The 21,145-nt window shown below is 39.1% G+C and overlaps 1 protein-coding gene across 4 annotated transcripts in view; it reads right to left on the bottom strand.

Moving 5' to 3' along the window:
• PDE10A (phosphodiesterase 10A) overlaps window positions 1-18,880 on the bottom strand; it is a 146,008-nt gene extending 127,128 nt beyond the window's left edge. For all 4 annotated transcript variants that reach the window (XM_058167997.1, XM_058168001.1, XM_058168010.1 and 1 more), the window contains exon 1: window positions 18,000-18,880. In XM_058167997.1, the coding sequence (XP_058023980.1) occupies window positions 18,000-18,063 (64 nt within the window). In that variant the 5' untranslated portion in view covers window positions 18,064-18,880. The remainder of the gene's footprint in view (window positions 1-17,999) is intronic.
• Between the last annotated feature and the right edge of the window lie 2,265 nt (window positions 18,881-21,145).

Raw genomic sequence — 21,145 nt, 5'->3', positions numbered from 1 at the left:
AAGTCCACAAGTCATAAAAGGGCCATAGTTCTCCACCTCTAACCTAGGACATCTCCTTTCAGCCCAGCTGTATGAAATTACAAAAGGAAAATTGTTTGGATTTTCTTGCCCAAATAAGGCAATGCAAACCTTAACGAAACTTGTGCCAGTCCTGAAGCAACAATATGATCTTGCAAGTGAGAAAGCTTTAATGAGGTTTTAAAGAGAAATTCCCTTTATGAATCATCCAAGTTAATTTCTGTGTGATAAAAATGAGTCTAAGGGTAGAATGAGCAAAAACCCAAAGAATATTAGTAACAGGCAACAATCACATAAAGAGAATTGCAAATAAAATCTATTTATTTAGCCATGCTACTTATTTACCACTGGCTTATGAGTAGCTCTATAGTGAGAAAGGCAGCAAATAAAATTTAAAAATAAAATAAATATTCAGCATTCACTGCAGAGTACATTGTACAGAGAATGGTTGGTGATTTGGGCTTTGTTTTGGCTGTTGATAAGCCTTCCTTGATCCTTTTTTCTCTTTCTTTTCCTTCCCCCCTTGAACATTGTTCTTTTTGCAGAATATTGAAGATAAGTGAAAGGCAGCTCCTTGGGGGAGTCTGAGTTTTCTTCTGTGCAATGAAGCAAAAGTCTCTGTCTTTAACAGCATGGTCTAACTACAAATCAGAATGTCAACTAGCAAGCTAACTTACTGTTGTGGCTCCAGCCCCCCGCCACCCCCACCCCCGAGCCTGGCCCCCTGCCAGAGAGGGACTCACAGAGTGAGGGGTAAGGGCCGTCAGGGCTCCCCTCCGCAGGGCCAGCCTCTCTGGCTCAGCTCCAGGAGCCAGAGGCAGGCCAGGTGGAGGAGGTGACGAGACCTCTGTCTCCTGTATCTCCCCCCGCCCAGGCAATGCTTCCAGACCCAGCTGTGGACAATCAGTCCTGGTTAGATCCCAGGTTTCGTAGATAAGAAAGGCGGGAACAACAGAAGAAGGGGTGGAGCAGGCCTAGAAAGTGCTGAGTCACAGAGCCACACCCCACAGGGTATAAAAGCAGGAGGGGCTGCTTTACTACTTCGTGACGGACAAATCAAACTGACTGGAAAAAACTTGAGCTGAACTATTTGACTGAGCATTTGGCTTGGATTGCTGTTTGTTCCTGACTTCCTGGTCGCTCTGGTAATGAGCTTCTGACACGCCGGCATCAAGGAAGATAAAAGAAAACCTTGGCAGATGCTTGCTGGTTTGCTGCTAGAGCTGATAGCTGCCGTGGACTAAATTGCTGGCTAATTGAGTCAGTTCACGTGCCTCCCGGACTGAGGTGGGGGGACAGAACATCTACCTTCTCAGTGGTTGAATGATAAAGTCACAAATTACCCCAATTATGTCTCTATTAAAAATGTTAATAGCGGAGAGGCTTATGAGGAAATGGAGAAGAATAAATTCCCTCTATTCAGGCCTCTCAGGATTGGGTTAATACAACTAAAGCTTTAGAACAAATTTGGGAATAGAGTACATAAATGCAAGATAGAGATAGAAAGATGGGAGGATGAAATAAGGCTGACCTCCCATCTCCTCAAAAGTTCCAAAAATCCACAAAAATTACTACAACCTAAAAAAAAGTTTCCTTAATCAAAATGCTACATCCCAATTTCAAGTGCAACATTCTCATGTCTATGAAGATTCTCGGTCATTCAGGTCATGGTTGCCCCAAAGGTGCTTTTTCAAAAGTCAACTGGACTTCGTTTTTCCTTGCTTCTCATCCAAGAAGCTTCTTCAGTTCTCACTGAATGGTGAAGGATAGAAGGATTTATATTTATATGACTGTAAGGAATATAAATCTTTCCATTTTTTTTTTTTTTAATCATATTTATATACCGCCCTATCTCCCAAGGGACTCAGGGCGGTTTACAGGCACTAAAAACAGATAAATAGAATATAAATACAATATAAAACATTTAAAAAACTTATTCTAAAGCCCGTCCAATTAAAAATAGAAATAAAACCCAATTTAAAACCCAAAATTTAAAATCTAGCTCAGTCCTGCACAATTAAATAAGTATGTTTTAAGCCCGCGGCGGAAGGTCCGAAGGTCCGAAAGCTGACGAAGTCCGGGGGGTAGATCGTTCCAGAGGGTGGGAGCCCCCACAGAGAAGGCCCTTCCCCTGGGCGTCGCCAGACGACATTGCCTCGCTGACGGCACCCTGAGGAGACCCTCTCTGTGAGAGCGCACGGGACGGTGGGAGGTATTCGGTCGCAGTAGGCGGTCCCATAAATAACCCGGCCCAATGCCATTCTCCACATTCAATCAGAACTGAAGAAGCGTCTTGGATGAGAAACGAAACATCTTCAAGGAAAAACAAAGTCCAGTTGCCTTTTGAAAAAGCACCTTTGGGACAAAATTCTCATATTTCCAAATTGCATCATGCTGCTTCAGAAATCTCATATTGTTTCATTTCAAGAAATAAATGATTCTAATGCTTATTTGGGACAAACCCTTCAAATGCATTAAAGGGCTTTGGCTTAAAACACATCCACTCAATGGAAGCATTCCAGATGATATTTTTCTACCTAATGCGCACTATCTTCCAAGAATCTGAAGAATCAAGAATCACCAGAAGCAAACACTCTGCAGAGAGTTTCCACAGATGGATTATATTTTAGAGAGATGCATTCTTTAAACAGATTAAATATTTATTCTATTTATCAGATTGGAACAGGGTGTGCTTTGGAAAGAATATGTTTCCTCAATCATTTACCCTACTGATCAACAGCCTGCAAAAAAAGGGGGGGAAAGTTTTCATTATTGAAAATCTATTTGCCTTGTTTAGCAAATCAGTGAAATCAAAAGACAAATATCTTATTTATCATTCTAGTTAGTGTTGTGGCTAAAAATAAGAGTAACACAACTAATATGCATAACAAGCACCATTTAGGGTTTGTAACAAGCCTAGCAAAGAAAGAGAGAGGACCGTAATAGTTGGCCGTATTACCTCCAATCTATCTTTGCTCTTCTCTTAACTCAGGTTCTATAAAGAATAGTTGTGCTGCAAGTATAATAATCTTTCTCTGCTCTTCATGATTGTGACCTCAATGGTGTAGTGCAGAGATACCACAGGATATTCTATGTTGCAAAATCCCAAGAATACCAGTGACAGGGCAAGAGGTGACTATTTTTCCCATACCATAATTGTACATACTGTATAGTTAGTATACAAATGCCACAGATTGTTCTTTCCTTCAGCTTATGCAACTCAAGAAACAACATACAAACAGCTCCCAACTTATAACCAGTTGATTAGTTCAAAGTTATGACGGACCTCCCTGATCCAGTTCTGAATTTACAATAACTGCCCGCACAGTCACATGACTGCATGTTGGGTGCTCAGCAACCGGCCAACATTTACAGCTGTTTGCTGCACTCTGCAGTCACATGACTGTGTTTTATGATGGTTTTGCTGAAAACTGGCATTTATTTTCAGTTCCTGGCAAAACCAGCCCATTGAGAACTATTGGTTTGATTAACAGCTGCAACATTTACTTAATGACCGCAGTGGTCATGTTAAAGCCATAGCATTCCCTTAACAACCATGGCAAAAATAGGTCATAAAATCAAGTAAGTCACATGCGTGACTGATTTTGCGACCATCAAAATTTATGTCCATGATAAGCATATTCCATTATGATCATATGTCGAGAACTACATGTAATTTCACATTTTCCTTTACCTGCTGTAGGTCATACCAAAAATTTGTTAATTCTGAAGTTCAGTTTTTCAAGTATTAGAAGACACAAGGAGAAATGAACACAAGGAACAGGCAGAAACCAAGGATTTCACACTATTTCACACTATTGTAACTTACTATCTCATAAAACTAACTCTAGAGACTTCAGACAGACTTACATATATTCCAAATGGAACTTTTCTCTAATGTTATGTTACAAAGCCACTTCTGAAATTCATCAATATTTGAGAAGGAAGTTTCTGTGTGGATGTAATTAAAATGATTATAAAATTCTCCTTGTGTGAACTTTGGGACTCAAGGATACTGAATTAGATAATTCTTTTCCGAGATCTACGTGAAGAATCTGACTGGCTCTCTAAAATCCTAATCAGGAACAATTATTAGCTTTTTGATGCTTAATTGAAAATAACCCCTCTCATCTGATCCACTTATATATAATAGTCTTGACTTGTTATACAGAAGGCCATATCTACAAAAAATTATTTCTAAAACGAGTCTGTGAAAGTTCTCTAAAAGACAAGTTATAGAGAAAAGCATGCAACTCTGATGATTATTTTGGTTCTATTCAGTTTTTAGCAAAACTAAGAAAATGTTTCCCTTATTCAAAATAGCTGTGACATTCTTTTAATTATGCCATGTCTTGTTTAATATAAACACATTATAGCCTCTGATAATAAACAAATCAAAGTGATTATTTTCTATAAAGAAGAACGTAATTTGCCAATGTTCAAATTACAAGAACAAAAGTTTTTTGACATTGGTCAGTTGTTTTGCTTCAGGCCAAGGCAGAGCAATAAAAGAATGGTTCAGCAAGTTTGGAAAAAAATGTAAAATGCATTTCACATGGAGAATCACATGGAAAGTAATAATTAAATAATTTTTAACAACCAACAGCAATCAAAAGCTGCCTTGGGCTACTTTAACTATTCCTTATTCAATCCATTCTTAGCTACTGACACCTTTATACAGTATGAAAAGTCAGCTATGCAGTTTCTCATAGTTTAACAAGTGCATAAGAGAGAATAATAAAATTTTGTTTAAATGTTAGTAAATGCTGCATAAAGGACAAGGAAAAACTGTGCATAACAACTAAGTGTAAAGCTCTATAGTCTGCAAAGGAGTTGTGTGATGTTAGTGTGACTGATACATTTCATATGATACAGCCTTCCCTTGAAAGTGCACACGAGATGCAAATGCTAACAATGCCTCACTTGCATAAACATCAAACTGTCTTCAATAGGACAAAACTATTCATTTCCTTTAATGACAGATAAACTGCAAGTGAATTCTACTGGATTCTTAAAAAGTTTTTTTATTCTCTCATTATTGAAATGAGGATGCATTTTCTCTAACAAAATACCAATTCAAATGGAATCCAACAGGAAGAAAGAAATGACATCCTTCAATCATGCTTGCAACAACTTTCAAAAATAACTTATTTGCACATTGAATCTTTTATCAAACTGCTGGAACCCTTAAGGCATTGATGAGGATTAGGATTGGCATAGTTATTAACTACTTCTTATTCATCTGCCATTAATTGTAACATTTTGACAAAGTCAATACCCTAACAGTGGATAGGTGTTGCCCTATCAGTGCACATCTTGTACATGTTCATTTGACAACCAAAGACGTTCTTTTTTTCTATTGTGGTATCCATTATATAGACTACATTTGTTTTAAAAATAAAGAATGCACCAGTCTTGTCACAATTCAGGTTCATGCTGAAAAATGCTAGTATTTGAAACAACCTCTTCACTATCCTCATCCATAGTTTTACAGATAAATATTTAAATTTATGTATTGCAACATGTAATGAATTAGGACAGCTACCCCCAACTTTTCCTGTTTGGTGGACCAGCATGGGGGTGGGGAGGGGATGATTGTGTATGAGTGTCAAGCAGGCACATGAGCTCACACAAATGGAGCTTCACATCTGAGCACCTGCCACTCATGGCAATGGTAGTGGGCCGCAGCCCGGGGGCTGGGGATTTCTGAATTAGGACACCATAATAACTAAACATGGTTGGATTTCTTCACAATAGCAGAGTCAAAGACAAGATCCTGAGTTAGACTGATTCAACTATGATTCCAATCTATAGGATATATAGTGTTTCTGTATAATATCATTTAATTTTCTGATTTTTTTATATTGTGTTAACTCACTGATATTCTGTTCTGTATCCCACCCGGTTTAAAATATTGAGAATTATGTCAATGGCTGTACTATAAACTGGATAGGAGAGGACTTCAGTTGGTTTGTGTGCTATGGTGATCAGTGGTGGGGTTCTACTGGTTCACCCAGATTCGCGCGAAACAATAGCGGCAGTGGCGGTCCGCCCACCCATCCAGACATCATCATGGAAGCTCTGCGCATGTGCAGAAGGTTCTGTGCATGTGCAGAAGCACCGCGCATGAGTGAAGGAAGTGCGTGCACACACACGCTCATAGTTCTGAACCGGTAGCAAAGTTAAGAGAAACCCACTACTGATGGTGATATAGTAGTTGTAAAAAATCAGGTACTTTTTAATAAAGAAGCGTGGATATTCATTTTGTTGGAAGATGTTTTATAGGCAGTGTTTCCCTTTTCTGGTGTTCTGGGCTTCTGCAGTATGTTTATAGTCATTTGAATAATGTTCTTGCATGTCTCCGTTTCTGGGAGGTTGGGTTGTTAGTCTCGTATCAGAGCACTTGGTTAGTGTGGATTGTTTTTCCAATAGAATTGCTTTTCTAATTTGCTGCTCTTTCTTCTGCTGATGAGTATATCAAGGTAGGGTAGTTTGTTATTGCTTTCTTTTTCTCTTGTGAATGTTATTCCTGTGAAAATGTTAATTTTTTCATGTGTCTTTTAGATTGTTTTGTGTGTCTTCCCTTAACAAAACAAAAAATGAAAAAGTTGTTCCTTCTTATGATGACAAGATGTCATCTACATACCAGATCCATACTTTCAGTTGTACATGGTAGAGTCAAAGTCAACTTTTATTGCCCCCAACAATCTGGGTCCTCAACCTTTACTATAGTTTCTAGATATTGCATTATGGTCTCTGTTATGAGTCCTGAGAGTGGTGATCCCTAGGTGCTTCTTTGATTTGTTGGTATGTTTGTCCATCAAACTCGTAATAGGTGGTGAAGCAGAGGTTAAAAATGTCCATGATTCTGAATATTTCAGTTAACTAGGTTGTATTGTGTTGTGTAGTACCACAGCTAAAGATTCTGTCATTAGTTATGGATCTATGGACATAAAATCCCTGTTATATCAAATTAAACCATAATGTTAACTTTTTCTATTTTTAGGTCTTTGATTTTTCTGGCGGCAACTTTTTTTTTTTTTTTGAATTTATATCCCGCCCTTCTCCGAAGACTCAGGGCGGCTTACATTTTGTTAAGCAATAGTCTCATCCATTTATATATTATATACAAAGTCAACTTTTATTGCCCCAAACAATCTGGGTCCTCATTTTACCTACCTTATAAAGGATGGAAGTCTGAGTCAACCTTGGGCCTGGTGGGACTTGCAGTAATTGCAAGCAGCTGTGTTAACTGCATTAGTCTGTTGGGAAGTTGATAGAATTTATTCTCCTCTATCAAATGTCCAAGTTTTTTCTGTAAGTTCTTTGGCTATGTTGTATGTTGGGGTCCCTGGTAACAATACAATTAGATGAAGATAAATGTTGGGCTTGTGTATTTGTGGAGTAGGACAATGTGTACAGAAATTACCAATATGGCTTGTTACTGCTCTTTAATTTTTTTAGAGAATTTGAGGAAATGCCTCTTCCCAATAACATCTACCCATCCCAGCAGGCCCAGCAGAAGAGGTTTGTTGCAGGTTCTGTCCAATAGAGGATGTCATCTCATAGGACGTAGAAGTAGGGTTTTTTCTGCAACTGCACCTGCTCTACTGAATATCAATGCCCTACTTCATACCCACTGAGATCAGGCTGGTTGCAAATTTGATGGCCTTCTACAAAGGCCTGCAGAACAGGCTTTGTCATCTGGCTGGGGTTCAGATAGTAGTGTGGCAGTATGTTTCTTGAATTGTTGGGCTCCCCAAGTGACTGTACTATATGGATTTGAATTGATTTTTATACATTTGTATTGCTTATATGACTTTTTATATTTATTATATATTTCTGGTACTATTTATGTTTTAATTGTAAGTTGCTCAGAGTCACAAATGTAATATGCATAAGAAAAAAAGAGAAAGATAAAAAAGGAAGAAAAATAAGAATAAGAATATAATAAATAGAGCCAAGCATATCTTTCCAGTCGGGCAATTTAACAATATCTGCTAATATGCTTACACACACACACACACACACACACACACACACACACCATGGAATAACAAGCAGAAAACCATCATGTTCACAATTAGTATTTTCCTAATTTCCTAATTGTTCAAAAATTGAATTATATTTCCTCTTATTTCGCTGGATTCCCTCTGTACTTGTTAATTATATCAAAGAATTCTGTTATAGTTTATCCTCTTCTCCTAATATCATTGTCCTTTACCAACAAACACAAGTGAATGCTCAAACCAAGAGATTTTATAATTATTTGGTATTTTCTACCTTTGTATATGAAAAGCACAAAAAAAAATCTCTGTTTTAGGATCAAAGGTGACTGTGCTGAAATAGCTATTGTCTCCTCTGAATCAAGAATTAATCTCTGTACATGTTAGAGGAAGTCACAAGGTTTACTTAAGCCAAATAAGCTTCCATTCTCATATTTCAGAAGTAAGTAAGCAGCAATCAAGTGTGGTATCTAAAATTAAGGTTATAGATACTGGTACTTCATTTGAAGACTTAAACTGGAACTCTGGAAACAGGCTGCTCAGTTCTCCATTTTCATGCAAACATCTACATCTAAAGTAAGATTGAGAAAAGTAGGGCTCTTACACATAGTGATCAAAATGTGAGTAACTTTTTTTTCCAGCAGAATGGTAAGAAATGTTCAATCCAGGTACAGTTTTAGAGGGATGAAATATGTCAGAATTCATAAAATCCATGCAGTGTGTCCAAGTTATACTCCTACTGAAATTTCATTTTTAGGAGAAGCCATTTTTTTTATTTTTGTGATATAAAATTCAACAATATTTAGAGCAATAATATTCTTGTCAGCAATGTACAATCTTGCTGAATTTCAAACAAATGAATTAAAAACAGGCTTTGCAAAGAGAATATATCTTCAGAATTCCATAGAAGAAATTAGCTGCTGCCAAACCAACTCAGATTAATGCTAATCCTGACATGATCAGCAATTGGTCAATAAACACACTATGGAGCAAATATACTACTAAAGTAAATCAGCAAATACGCAGACATTTTTAACATACAACTTTGTCATCAGATACATAAATGTCACCAAAGACAGGCCGATTATAACCTGATTACATGTCTTTTCATTTCAATCATACCTGTAAGTCACTGGATCCAAAACACCCACTTCTTCTCACCACCACTTTTACATGACCTATGAAAGGCGAAAACATATAAAGAACAGTTGCTAGAATTGGGTATGTCTAGTTTAATGAAAAGAAGGACTAGGGGTGAAATGATAGCATATCTCAGCATATTCACCAATATCTCAGGGGCTGCCACAAAGAAGAGGACATCAAGCTATTCTCCAAAGCACTGGAGGGCAGGACAAGAAGCAATGCATGGAAACTAATCAAGGAGAGAGGCAGCCTAGAATTAAGGAGAAATTTCCTGACAGTTAGAACAATTAATCAGAGGAACAACTTGCCTTCAGAAGTTGTGAATGCTCCAATACCGGAAGTTTTTAAGAAGAGATTGGATAACCATTTGTCTGAAGTGGTGTAGGGTTTCCTGCCTAAGCAGAGGGTTAGACTAGAAGACCTCCAAGGTCCCTTCCAACTCTGTTATTCTATTCTATTCTATTCTATTCTATTCTATTCTATTCTATTCTATTCTATTCTATTCTATTCTATGTTCATATCATGTATACAATGTCAGAATTCCAAATCAGAACTTTATGGGCATAAAATTATAGAATAATTAAAACATTTTCTGAATTATCCTGTTACAATATGCAACTCAGGCTTCAGCCTAATCTAGTGCATAGGAAGCAGTTCACAAGTAAAAAAAGAAGAATTATATGATAAATGTGTTGTTTGGATTAGAAGTAACCTTAGAATAGAATAGAATAGAATAGAATAGAATAGAATAGAATAGAATAGAATAGAATAGAATAGAATAGAATAGAATAGAATTTTTTATTGGCCAAGTGTGATTGGACACACAAGGAATTTGTCTTGGTGCATATGCTCTCAGTGTGCATAAAAGAAAAGATATGTTCATCAAAGTACAACATTTACAACACAATTGATGGTCAATATATCAATATAAATCATAAGGATTGCCAGCAACAAAGTTACAGTCATACAGTCATAAGTGTATAACTTACAAGCAGCAGAAGCAACTTCAGTTTAGGTAAAGGCCATACCTGAACTATCAAATGAGCAATTCCTGTCACATCAATTAAATTCCACAAATAGTTTCTGAATTTATACCAGGGCAATAAGAATCTTGATTTTTAAGTAGTCTCTACATGGGTATTTGAACATCTGACTATTCAAATATTAGTATTGTAATATCACTCTATGAAAAATAGATTGGAATGAATTATTTGCAGTTTATCAACCAGCAGAGGGAGTACAATATACTAAATTGCACTTATCTTTTTTAAATATTAAAACACATTCCAAACAGTGTTGTGAAATAATTTGTTAATGCATTACAAAAAATAGAAATGCATGGACAGAACTGTAAGGAAAGGATCTTATCCTGGAAAAAGGTCTATGCGCCAGCATCTAAACAGTTTTTATTTTTAATGGCCATTATATTATTATTAATAATAATCATTAAATATTAACATTAATTGTCAATAATTCTTAAGATTTATACCTGACCTTTCCTGCAAGAATCTAGGTTATGTCTTTTTCCCACGTGTATAAATTGCAAACTAAAAAGTAAATTAACAGTTTCAGAATTTTAATAGATCTGTTAAAATATTTGTGCATAAAATAGTAACAATTCTAATCAGCTGCCGTCAACAAATTTGAAACAGCTAGTTAAGGTAGTAAAAAAAAATTAAAAATCTGTATACATGGAAATGGAATCTGATGTCTTACTGATAATAAAATAGAAGCCACACACAGCCAACACATGAGGAAAAGTGGCATATAGTTGTGTTCATGTACAATTGATATATTTGTTCTTTAGGTCTTTGTAAGTTATTGACTGGACACATGCATAACTTTCATAAAAGAACCAGGAGCAATGTTTTACTTGCTGAATGTTTCCAACCCCCTTCTTCCTGATACATTTGGGTACATCCTATGAGGCAGTGAGAAGGCTATGTACTGCAACAAATTTGTAAATACGAAACACGTATTGCTTCACTGAATTGGATTTAAATCCACATATTTTCTTGTTTGTCCTTGGTAGAAAACATAACCTGTCATCATTGCTACTGAATAGCTTTTAATCTTGCTAAGACACCTTGAAGTCGGTGACTATGAAATAACACAGTTTGCACAGAAAGACAGTAACACGACAGCACCCTGAGATATTAAAATTACATGAAACAAGTGCCAGGATGAAATTTTGCTGTTACCCTAGATTAAAAATAATGACTAAAGCAAGTGAATCTCTTTTTCTGCATTACTAAAATCCATGTTACTTAAACAACATAATGAAAGCACATGGTAAAAGTGAAGTCACCTTCTTATAGCTCCACAAAAAAAAATAATGAAAATAAATATACAGCATTTTAAAATGTTCTTTGAATTATAGATCCAACAACTTTCTAGTTAATCACAACTTGATAATAATCCAGTTACGATTTTTTTTAAAAAAAATAATACTCCCTCAGCAATTTGTAGATTATGTAAAATCAGATAATTTGATACTAGCATCTAAGAGTTAGATAGTAAAAGATACCTTAGGACATAGAAGGTAGCAAAATATTCACATTAGTTATGTTGCAGGGAAAAAAACAACTGTATGGAATTGTGGATGGTGATATAAGTAGAACTATGTGGTAGTCATACAATAAAGTGCAATAAGTTATGTTTTAAACATAACTTATTTGCAGAGAGATGTTTTGCATCTCTCTGCAAATCATCCATTTTCCTGATGCTATTTTCTGAAAAGCAATTTCTTACTAAATAGTTCACAATGGAGTTCTTATTTGTGTCAATAAATATCTCCTGTTATTGCATGCCCCAAGTCTAAAAACTACCACCAGAGAATAAGATTTCAGATTGATTACTGAACAAACAGCTAGCTACTTGAAAACCTGAGCTCAAGATCTGTATCCTTCAGAAGCAAAGTTCAAGATCCAAATATTTACACATCCACCAGTTTAAACACAATCAGAAAAGAAGCTATAACATTTCACAGTTCCAGGATATTCAAATGATATAAAGACCAGACCAAAAGTATAATACTAGATGTGGTCATAAAATTTTACTCAGGAGTACAACATTACTTGTGAACATAGATTGCTTTTTCTTGCCTGAAGCCTGTCAATAACTTTCCTTAAAACGGTATCAGTCTCTTACTTTGCTCTGCATCCTAGAGTCTTTAACCATACAAGATCTCTCTAATTTAAAGTTTATTTTATTTTTATTTTATTTATTTCATCAAACACAACAATATATCTAAGTATAAGCATGAAATAATTACACAAATTGAATACAACCAAAGGGAACATTAGGACAGGAATGGTAGGCACGCTGGTGCTCTTATGCATGGCCCTTACAGACCTCTTAGGAATGGGGTGAGGTCAACAGTAAACAGTCTTTGTTTAAAGTTTTGGGGATTTTGGAATGAGACCACTGAGTCAGGTAGTGCATTCCAGGCATTAACAACTCTGTTACTTAAGTCATATTTTCTACAATCAAGATTGGAGTGGTTCACTTTAAGTTTAAATCTATTGTGTGCTTATGTATTGTTGTGGTTGAAGCTGAAGTAGTCTTCGACAGGAAGGACATTGTAGCAGATGATTTTATGAGTTATGCTCAGGTCATGCCGAAGGCGGCGTAGTTCTAAATTTTCTAAATCCAGAATTTCAAGTCCGGTGGCATAAGGTATTTTATTGTGATCAGTGGAGTGGAGGACTCTTCTTGTAAAATATTTCTGGACACGCTCAATTGTATTAATGTCTGAAATGAAGTGTGGGTTCCAGACAGGCGAGATGTAATCGAGAATTGGTCTAGCAAATGTTTTGTATGTTCTGGTTAGTAGTGTAATCTTTCCGGAGAAGAAGCTACGCAAGATTAGATTTACAACCCTTAATGCCTTTTTGGCAATGTAGTTGCAGTGGGCTTTGGCAAGGTCTTTGAGGGAGTGAGGGTCATCTACAAGGTCATGTCCATCAAGCTTGTATTTAGTGTTCTGATTCTTTTTTCCAAAGTGTAAGACAGAGCATTTGTTGGTTGAGATTTGGAGTTGCCAAATTTTTGACCATTCCGACACAAAGTCAAGGTCTTTTTGCAGGGTAGCAGCATTGTTGGTAGTGTTAAATAGTTTGACATCATCAGCGAAGAGAACACAATTACTTATAATATGGTCACAGAGGTCGTTAATGTATAATATGAAGAGTGTTGGACTAGAACACTGCCTTGGGGGACACCGCTATTAACAGGAGCGGGATTTGATAGGGCACTACCTATTTTGACCACTTGTTGCCTGTTTGACAGGAACGCAGTTATCCAATTATGGAGGCATCCAGAGATGCCGTAGGATTTTAGTTTTAGAAGAAGTTTGTCATGTACTACTGAGTCAAAGGCTTTTCAGAAGTCTATGTAAATTGCATTTATTGCTTTGCCTTGATAAAAATTTGTAGTCCATATGTTTTTGCAGTGAAGAAGTTGTAGATTACAGGTTAATTTTTTTCGGAAACCAAATTGTTTATTAGAGGGTAGGTTGTTTGCTTCTAGGTGGAGGGTGATGGATTGGTTGATGATTGATTCCATTACTTTGCAGGTGACGCAGCATAAAGAAATTGATCTGTAATTTTCAACTAGGCTGGGGTCTCCTTTTTTTGAAGACAGGGATGACCATGGCTAGTGACCATAGATTTGGAAGGGAGCTGGTCCTGAAGGATTTTTCAAAGATTATGCTTAGGGGTTCTGCTATAACAGTGGAAAGCTTTTTTAAGAAGTATGCACATAGACCGTCAGGTCCAATAGATAGAGATGGTTTCAGTCTGCATAGCATCTTTTCAACATTATCTTCTGTGAAATCTATTTGTGTTAGATCATTGTTAGATCATGGGGCCGGGATAGCTCAGGCAGTAGAGAAGCCTGTTATTAGAACACAGAGCCTGCAATTACTGCAGGTTCGAGCCCGGCCCAAGGTTGACTCAGCCTTCCACCCTTTATAAGGTAGGTAAAATGAGGACCCAGATTGTTGGGGGGGCAATAAGTTGACTTTGTAAAAAAATATACAAATAGAATGAGACTATTGCCTTATACATTGTAAGCCACCCTGAGTCTTCGGAGAAGGGCGGGGTATAAATGTAAAAAACAACAAACAACAAACAAACAAACAAATTGTAATCATTATTGGTATAACTGGGGAATGAGCTATTACTATTAACAAAGACTGAGCCGAAGAATGTGTTAAAGAGGTTTGCTTTAACTGTTTCATCATTGCATTCTTTACCGTTAGATCCTTTTAGGGGTGGGATGGATCTCGAGTCTTTAAGTTTATAACTTTGTCTTAGAATCCAACTCTCCTGGATATCTCCTTCTGTTTGGAAACTTCTGTTTCAATCTAGTTTGGCTTCTAATCCTGCTTTCCAGTTTTATGGTTGGTAACACAGTCAGCTAGATGTTTAGACTTGATCTGTCATTTTTATATACCTATTAAGTCCTCCCCAAGGATCTGGAACAAGATTATTATGGTTGATCACACCATCAGACAAACATTCAGACTGGATTAAGTACTTTTATCCACTTTTTGCGCCTTCCCAAGAATCTGGGATAGGCAGATACCGTTTAATGATGCTAATTATGATTTGTCACACAGCCAGCCAATATTATTATTATTATTATTATTATTATTATTATTATTATTATTATTATTATTATTATTATTATTAAAATGTACATGCTGCTCAACTACCAGTGACTATGGGATAATTTGGTTTGACTCAACTCAACCTATCTTAATACTAATCAGGGGTCTTTGGGGTCTTCATAGTCAGTATTCTTTAAGTAAGGCATGTGCCTCCGCCTTTACTTACTGGGAAAGAAAATATCTCTCCTTTGGAAAATATAAAGAAATTCACTTTATCTGTTTAATAATTAGCCCCCCATCAAAATGTTTCCTCGGCATCCCTTTCAGGTAAAGGCTCTCCAATGATATTTCTGATTTACTAAGCCTGTCGTAATCAAACCCCACAATCTTTCATTATTTACTATCCAGGGAGAAATTATAAGAGGATGGAGAACCTATTGCATTACTTATACAAAAAGTTGATCTTCATGGGAGAGTTCTCAGAAGGAAGTATTTTCTGTAAACTCTTTATGAAAGTCATTTAATCAAGTATACAAAACAACAGTGTGAGAATTCTGCAACATTTTAGAACAAAGTGCTTTGGACTGAGGAAACAAAAATGAAACTGTCTACTACCTTTCAAGATGTATTTGGAGAAAAAGAATGGAGCATTTGATGAAAAGAGCAATTGGTCAACTTTTATGGCTGTATTATATTTTGGGGTCGTGTGCCAGTGACATAGGAAATATTGGGTATAGGAAAGGAAGAATGTATTCTACTAAATATCAACATGTTGTAGAAACTAATATCCCAACAGTCAGTGAAAGAAATTGAAGATGAAAAAAAAGTGGGGGGGGGGCTGGATATTTCCGCAAGACCACAATTCAAAGTATCCCTACAAATCAAACAAGAATTACAAGAAAGTATAAAGATTTCAGCAATGCTTTTGCAGTTTTTGGCAGTGGTTTGCTCTCCAAGCTTGTTTTAATTTAGTTTCTGAATGTTTTGTTACCAAACTAGGTAACATCAGCAGGATTTTCTTGTCCTATTTTCCTTAGCTTACACAATGTCTTGTGTGCGAGTTTGGTCAGCTGGTCATGTGATTGGTTGTTTGTTTGGACCTCTATTTAAATTCTGAGCAGCTCATTGATTCTCTTATTGATTGGTTGTTCAAATGGTCTGGTTTCTTACATATTCATATGCTGGATCTAGATCAATATGCTTGTTAATTGTTCCTTTGGTAGAATACAAATTTATGTATGGAAATGCCTTTACAATCCTCAGGCTTATTACTGAAAATCTGTCAGGTTGTTTCAGACATCAATGCATAAAAGAAGACTAAAATATTTTTGAGCTAGAAGATTTCTGCAAGGAAGAGTGAGAAAAAATCCAAAAGAATAAACAAATTCTTAGTTGGTTAGGGGAAACATTTGGAAGCTCTTGTTTCTGCCAGAAGGGAATGTTACATGATACTTGTTAGAAGGATTTGCAAACTTTTTTACCTAATATTTACTTGTTGTTTTTTTAGTTTTCATTTGTAAACAACTGAAAATAAATAAGAAGTTTGCATTCAAATATGCAGGAAGATGTTATGTTCAACTTTATACCATATTAGTTTCTGTTTACACAACAATTTTTGAAATGCACAATTTGACCAGAGATGTGTACGCTCCCCATTATATTATACCATAGCTTTTTGGCAAGTGTAAATGTTATTTCCTCTGAACTTCTTCCTTATGCAAAACATTTGCTATCTATTTTACATGCATATATCTCCATCTAGCTCCCCCTCTATATATAGAGAGAGAGGGGGGGAGAGGGAGAGGGGGGAGGGAGGGGGAGAGAGAGAGAATATGATAATTTAGGGGGGGAAAATAATCCTTCACTTCATGAAGTCTAATGGACACTTGTATAACTGGAATACACACAGAGTTTAAAAGAAGTGATTCTTGCAAGTGATTGGTAGTATTCTATAAAATGAAGGAGATCTACAAAAATGGCCAATCACTACAACATTAGTAACATGCTGTGTGCAATTATTCCATAGGACAAAGATAGTCCAATACTTATTTATTTCAGATTCATATAAAGTGCCAAGAACTTTTTAATTCTGTCCTAACAAGCTCACCAATTAACCCAGAAGGCACAAACTGAATGGTTGGAAAAAATATTTAAATAATTAGAATCATGTGGATGATTTTTTTCTATGTAGTGTTTACACACTTTTGTCACAAGCCCTAATTATTCAGTCTGTTTCTGAGTTAAAGGGTCCCTTTTCTATATCTTTGGCAATGCTGAATGGTTATATTTTGAGTCATTTCATTGCTAGCAAGTTAGTAAAGAATAAACTCGTTTCTTTTTCATTAACAAGCAAAGACTGTGGGCTTAAAATCTTGGTACAGCATATCCGGGGGTTTGTTTTATTTCTTTGAACAGTTTTAGTCAAAACATCAAGTATCATCTATTCTATGACATTCAATATGTACATTTCACCTGGGAACAAATGCAAAAAGAGCTATCCAAAACAGATAAAATACAATTTCCAGTTTCAGAAAGAAACAGCTTTTTTTCTTTTTAATCCCTCCCTGGCATGATAAGAAGTTTTCTCTGCTTTTTCTTCTACTCTCTAGCCAATATTTGTAGCTCAGGATTGAAACGAGGGGGTCCATGGGTCTCTCTCAGCTTGGTTATAACCAAGCTCAGAGAAAATCAAGGACTTCTCATTTCTCTACTCTGTATGTTTGGTCAGGAAAAGTTCTGAAATCTGCTGTGTTTTGTCCCAGAAAACAGTTGTGGAGAGCAGCATAGCGTTTCTTGCCAAGGAAATATGCTCTGAAGCAAGCAAAGGCTTTCTATGTTTAATGCATCCAGGAGCCAATTCTTGCCCAGCCTTACATGGAAAGTCTGCACCGAGAGAAACTCCTTTCCAAAAGAACTTCAGCACAGTACTCGTAGTTTAACTCCAATCGTCCTGCGACTGAAGTCGTCTTCCTCCCCCTATCTTCCAGATAAGCAAGTGTTCCTCGCCGCTCTCTCCTTCCATCCGTGGATAGGTGGGAGCCACACACACACACACACACACACCGACACACGCGCGCGCACCTTCATTTTTCAAGCGGAGGGTTTGCCCGAGGACTTCCCAACCCAACCCGTTGCCCTCTTCTCCCGGGGGATCAAGGAAAGCAAAGCAAAACCTTTCTGCACCTTCTCCCTCCGCCCACATCAACCCCAGCACCTACTTGCGCTCAAGAAACACTCGGTAAAGCGCCTAAAGCAGCTGGCCGACGAAGATCCATCTTCCATGGCTAGCCTTAGCAAAGGGGAGCGGAGACAGAAAGATGCCTTTGTTGCTGCCGCCGCCTGAACACCCTGCCCCTGCCGGTCGGCGGCCGGCGGCCACTCTTCCTCCCGCTTGATTGGGAGTCCACGGAGAACCAGAACTGCAGGAGGAACCGATCCCCGCTGCCAGCGACGCCGACCGGTGGCGCCTTTAGAGGTGGAAGGGAGCAGGATGGAGGAAAGGGGCGTCAAGTCGCTTGCTGCTGCCGCCGGGGTAGGCAATCCAAGGGAACTGCTATGGCTCCACCATCTCTCGTTTGCTTGGCTGCCTTTTCTCCCCTTCTTCCCGCCCGCGGGGGACTCGAGGGGTTCGATAGAAGATGAGGAAAGGAAGAAGAGGCGGCGGCGGCACGAAGTCAAAGGAAGATGGAGAAGGGGAGGGGAGGGGAGGGAAAGGAGGAGATTGGAGGAGCCGCTTTGTTGCGTTGGAGACGATGCTGCAGGAAACTGTCCCTTTTCGCGTAGCCGCCGCTGCTAAGAGAGCTCGGGAGGAGCTGTCAGCAGCCCAGCCGCTTCCAGCAGGAGCCCCGCTGCCGCCGCCACTCAGCCTCCAGCCAGGGGAGTGAAACTGGCTGGAGCTGAAGCCGGGCTTCTCCCCTCCCGCTGCAATCAACGGGGTGGGGTGGGGGGGGGCGCGAGGGGCGGGCTAAGAGCTCCTCCTTGGGGTTGGCCATCGAGCCTCTCTCCCGCCCTTTCCGCGGAAGTTTGAGGTAGGACGTTTGCGAGAGTCACAGGAGGGCGCCGGGGAGGCAAAGAAACAGAAGCCGGATGGCCATTTGGACGCTGACGACGCCAAGCCCCCCCCCTCCACCCTTCGCCCGGTGCCGAACATGTGAAGTGCGGGAAGCTTCCCCTTTCTTATGAATCTCTTCAGCCCATCCTCTTAATTTTTGTACTTCCCCCCCCTTTTTTTTTTTTCACGGGAATAAGACGGCAGCGCTTTTCCCCTCAGTTCAAAAAAAAATACAATAAATGACCCCTCCACCCCGTCTTTCTGTTTCTTCTCAGCAATATAAATATTTGGGTTTTTTCCGTCTGTAAAACCAATTCGGGAAAGAGGTGTGGGGGGAGGGAAGGCGGGGGGGTGGGAAACACCGCAGTGCTTCCAATTTGCAGCCGCGGCCGCAGAAAACACCCAATGGCGGAGCTTCGCGCCTCAAAGCCACCCCGCCCCCCTCCCCTTTTGTCGCTTCGCCTCACCTCACCTCCGTGCTACTCTCCCCTAACGCTAAACTACAGCAACCGGTGGGCTTGCCAGCTTTTTGAAAAACCCAGAGGGGTGGGAAATTAAAATAAAATAAAATAAAAGGGACACTCGTGCGGGAGGAGGAAAGGCCAGCCCTAGACGCAGCTGGCAGGCATCTCGGATTCTGTCCAAAAGGTTTTCCCGACTCTTTTTTTTTTTTAACTTTTTTTTTTGTCTCGCTTGACTGCAGTGCGTAATTTCTGGCCTCGGGTCTATCTTGAGGGAAATTTTCGCGCCCTAAATTCAGTCGGAAAGTTTTGGGGGATCGTTCAAAAAAGCCAGAGAAAGGCAACCGCCACGCCTTCTCTCCCAATCTGTTTGCCCAGCGAGTTCTGTAGTGCTCTCCTTTCTAGGAGAGTTTATAAGTCTTTTTTTTTTCCTCAGTAGAAACCTGAAAGAACTCGCTCACTTTCAAGCCAAAATACCTGCAACCTACAGCTGCAGGTAACCAAAGAAACTCCGCCATTGATGTTCATCCTCCACACTCTCAGCTACTACCTTCCACTAAAGATTTGGTTCAAATAAGAGTATAGACGCACACAGGTCCTCCCCTTAACGGGTCTTTTGGTCCGAAAGCCACAGTCTTCCTCACTCCCATAACAGGAAAACAAACGAACCAAAAAAAAAAAAAAGGACCATCTGCATCTGAAGCCCGTATCAGTCGTGTCCTCCGTCCTCCGTCCTCCTCCTTCTTCCACCCTTCCCTTCTCGCCGACTTTAAATCGCTCGGGGCAAGGAGGACTTGTGAAGCCAACTTAGTCCTTCCTCTCTCCGGAGCAACCCGCCGCCTGCGTCTCAGGGGGCGCCTCCCCGGGGCAGGAGGAAAAAGAAAGTTCCACCGAGCAGTGCGGCCTATGGGCTTTTCAGCACCCCCCAGGAGAAGGAAAGGGAGCGGGGCACGGCGCTTTACTTCTCGGGCGTGGCGCTGCCGGCCTTGGCAGAGGAGAAAAGGTAGACGCGCGCGCGCGACCCAAACCTGACCAGCTTCTGTCATCTGAGCCCAGGTTTGTTCTCTGAGGCAGCCGCCGGCTTTGGACTGGAGCGCGCAAACCTTTAGTCCCCCCTTTTCGGAGTGAGTGTGTGTGTTGAGTGGCGTTATATTCCGAATGGACTGTAAATCAGGGAACCAGCCAAGGGGCCAACTCCGGCAACGTGACGCGCTTCCGCGAAAAAGAAGACAGCCAGCTCGGAATCGCTGGAGGGCGAAAGGTGCGTGGACCAGGACTTGGATCCCAATGAAAGCGAACCAGAGTTGCGCCCCTCCACGTTTTCCTTGGAAATTGTTACCGAAGAAAAACTTTTTTTCTTTTCTTTTCTTTTCTTTTCTTTTCTTTTCTTTTCTTTTCCTTCCCCAATGTATATTTGCACCCAGTATACGAGGAAAGGGGGCTAGGTTTTCACTTTCTTCAGCTTCCCGAATCTGTAATAAGTTGCAGCTGTTTGAATGCTTAACACAGGAAAGTTAGTATGTTTTATCCATTATTAAAAACTGTGTCGGATCTGTTTTATCTATTGTGGTAAGCGTTGAAGAGCTGGTTTCAAACATCTCTTTTCTGCCAAGCGGGGGGGGGGGGGGGATGTGTTTCCTTAGGTTATCCGACCTGCTTAACAGAGATTGAAGAAACATCCTCCCAAATGATTCAAGTAAGCTGTAACCAAATGAGTCAAATAATAGGTCCTGCAAACTGCCATAAGGAAAAATGAAAACACAGAGAAAGAGACACACAAAGGTTTTTCATCGTTTACTTTTTTTTTTTTTACTCTAGTCATTATAGACTATTCTGAACATCAGTCCTATGA

The sequence above is a fragment of the Ahaetulla prasina genome, chromosome 1 (assembly GCF_028640845.1).
Source record: "Ahaetulla prasina isolate Xishuangbanna chromosome 1, ASM2864084v1, whole genome shotgun sequence".
NCBI lineage: Eukaryota > Metazoa > Chordata > Lepidosauria > Squamata > Colubridae > Ahaetulla > Ahaetulla prasina.
This window is presented reverse-complemented; position numbering and strand designations above follow the sequence as displayed.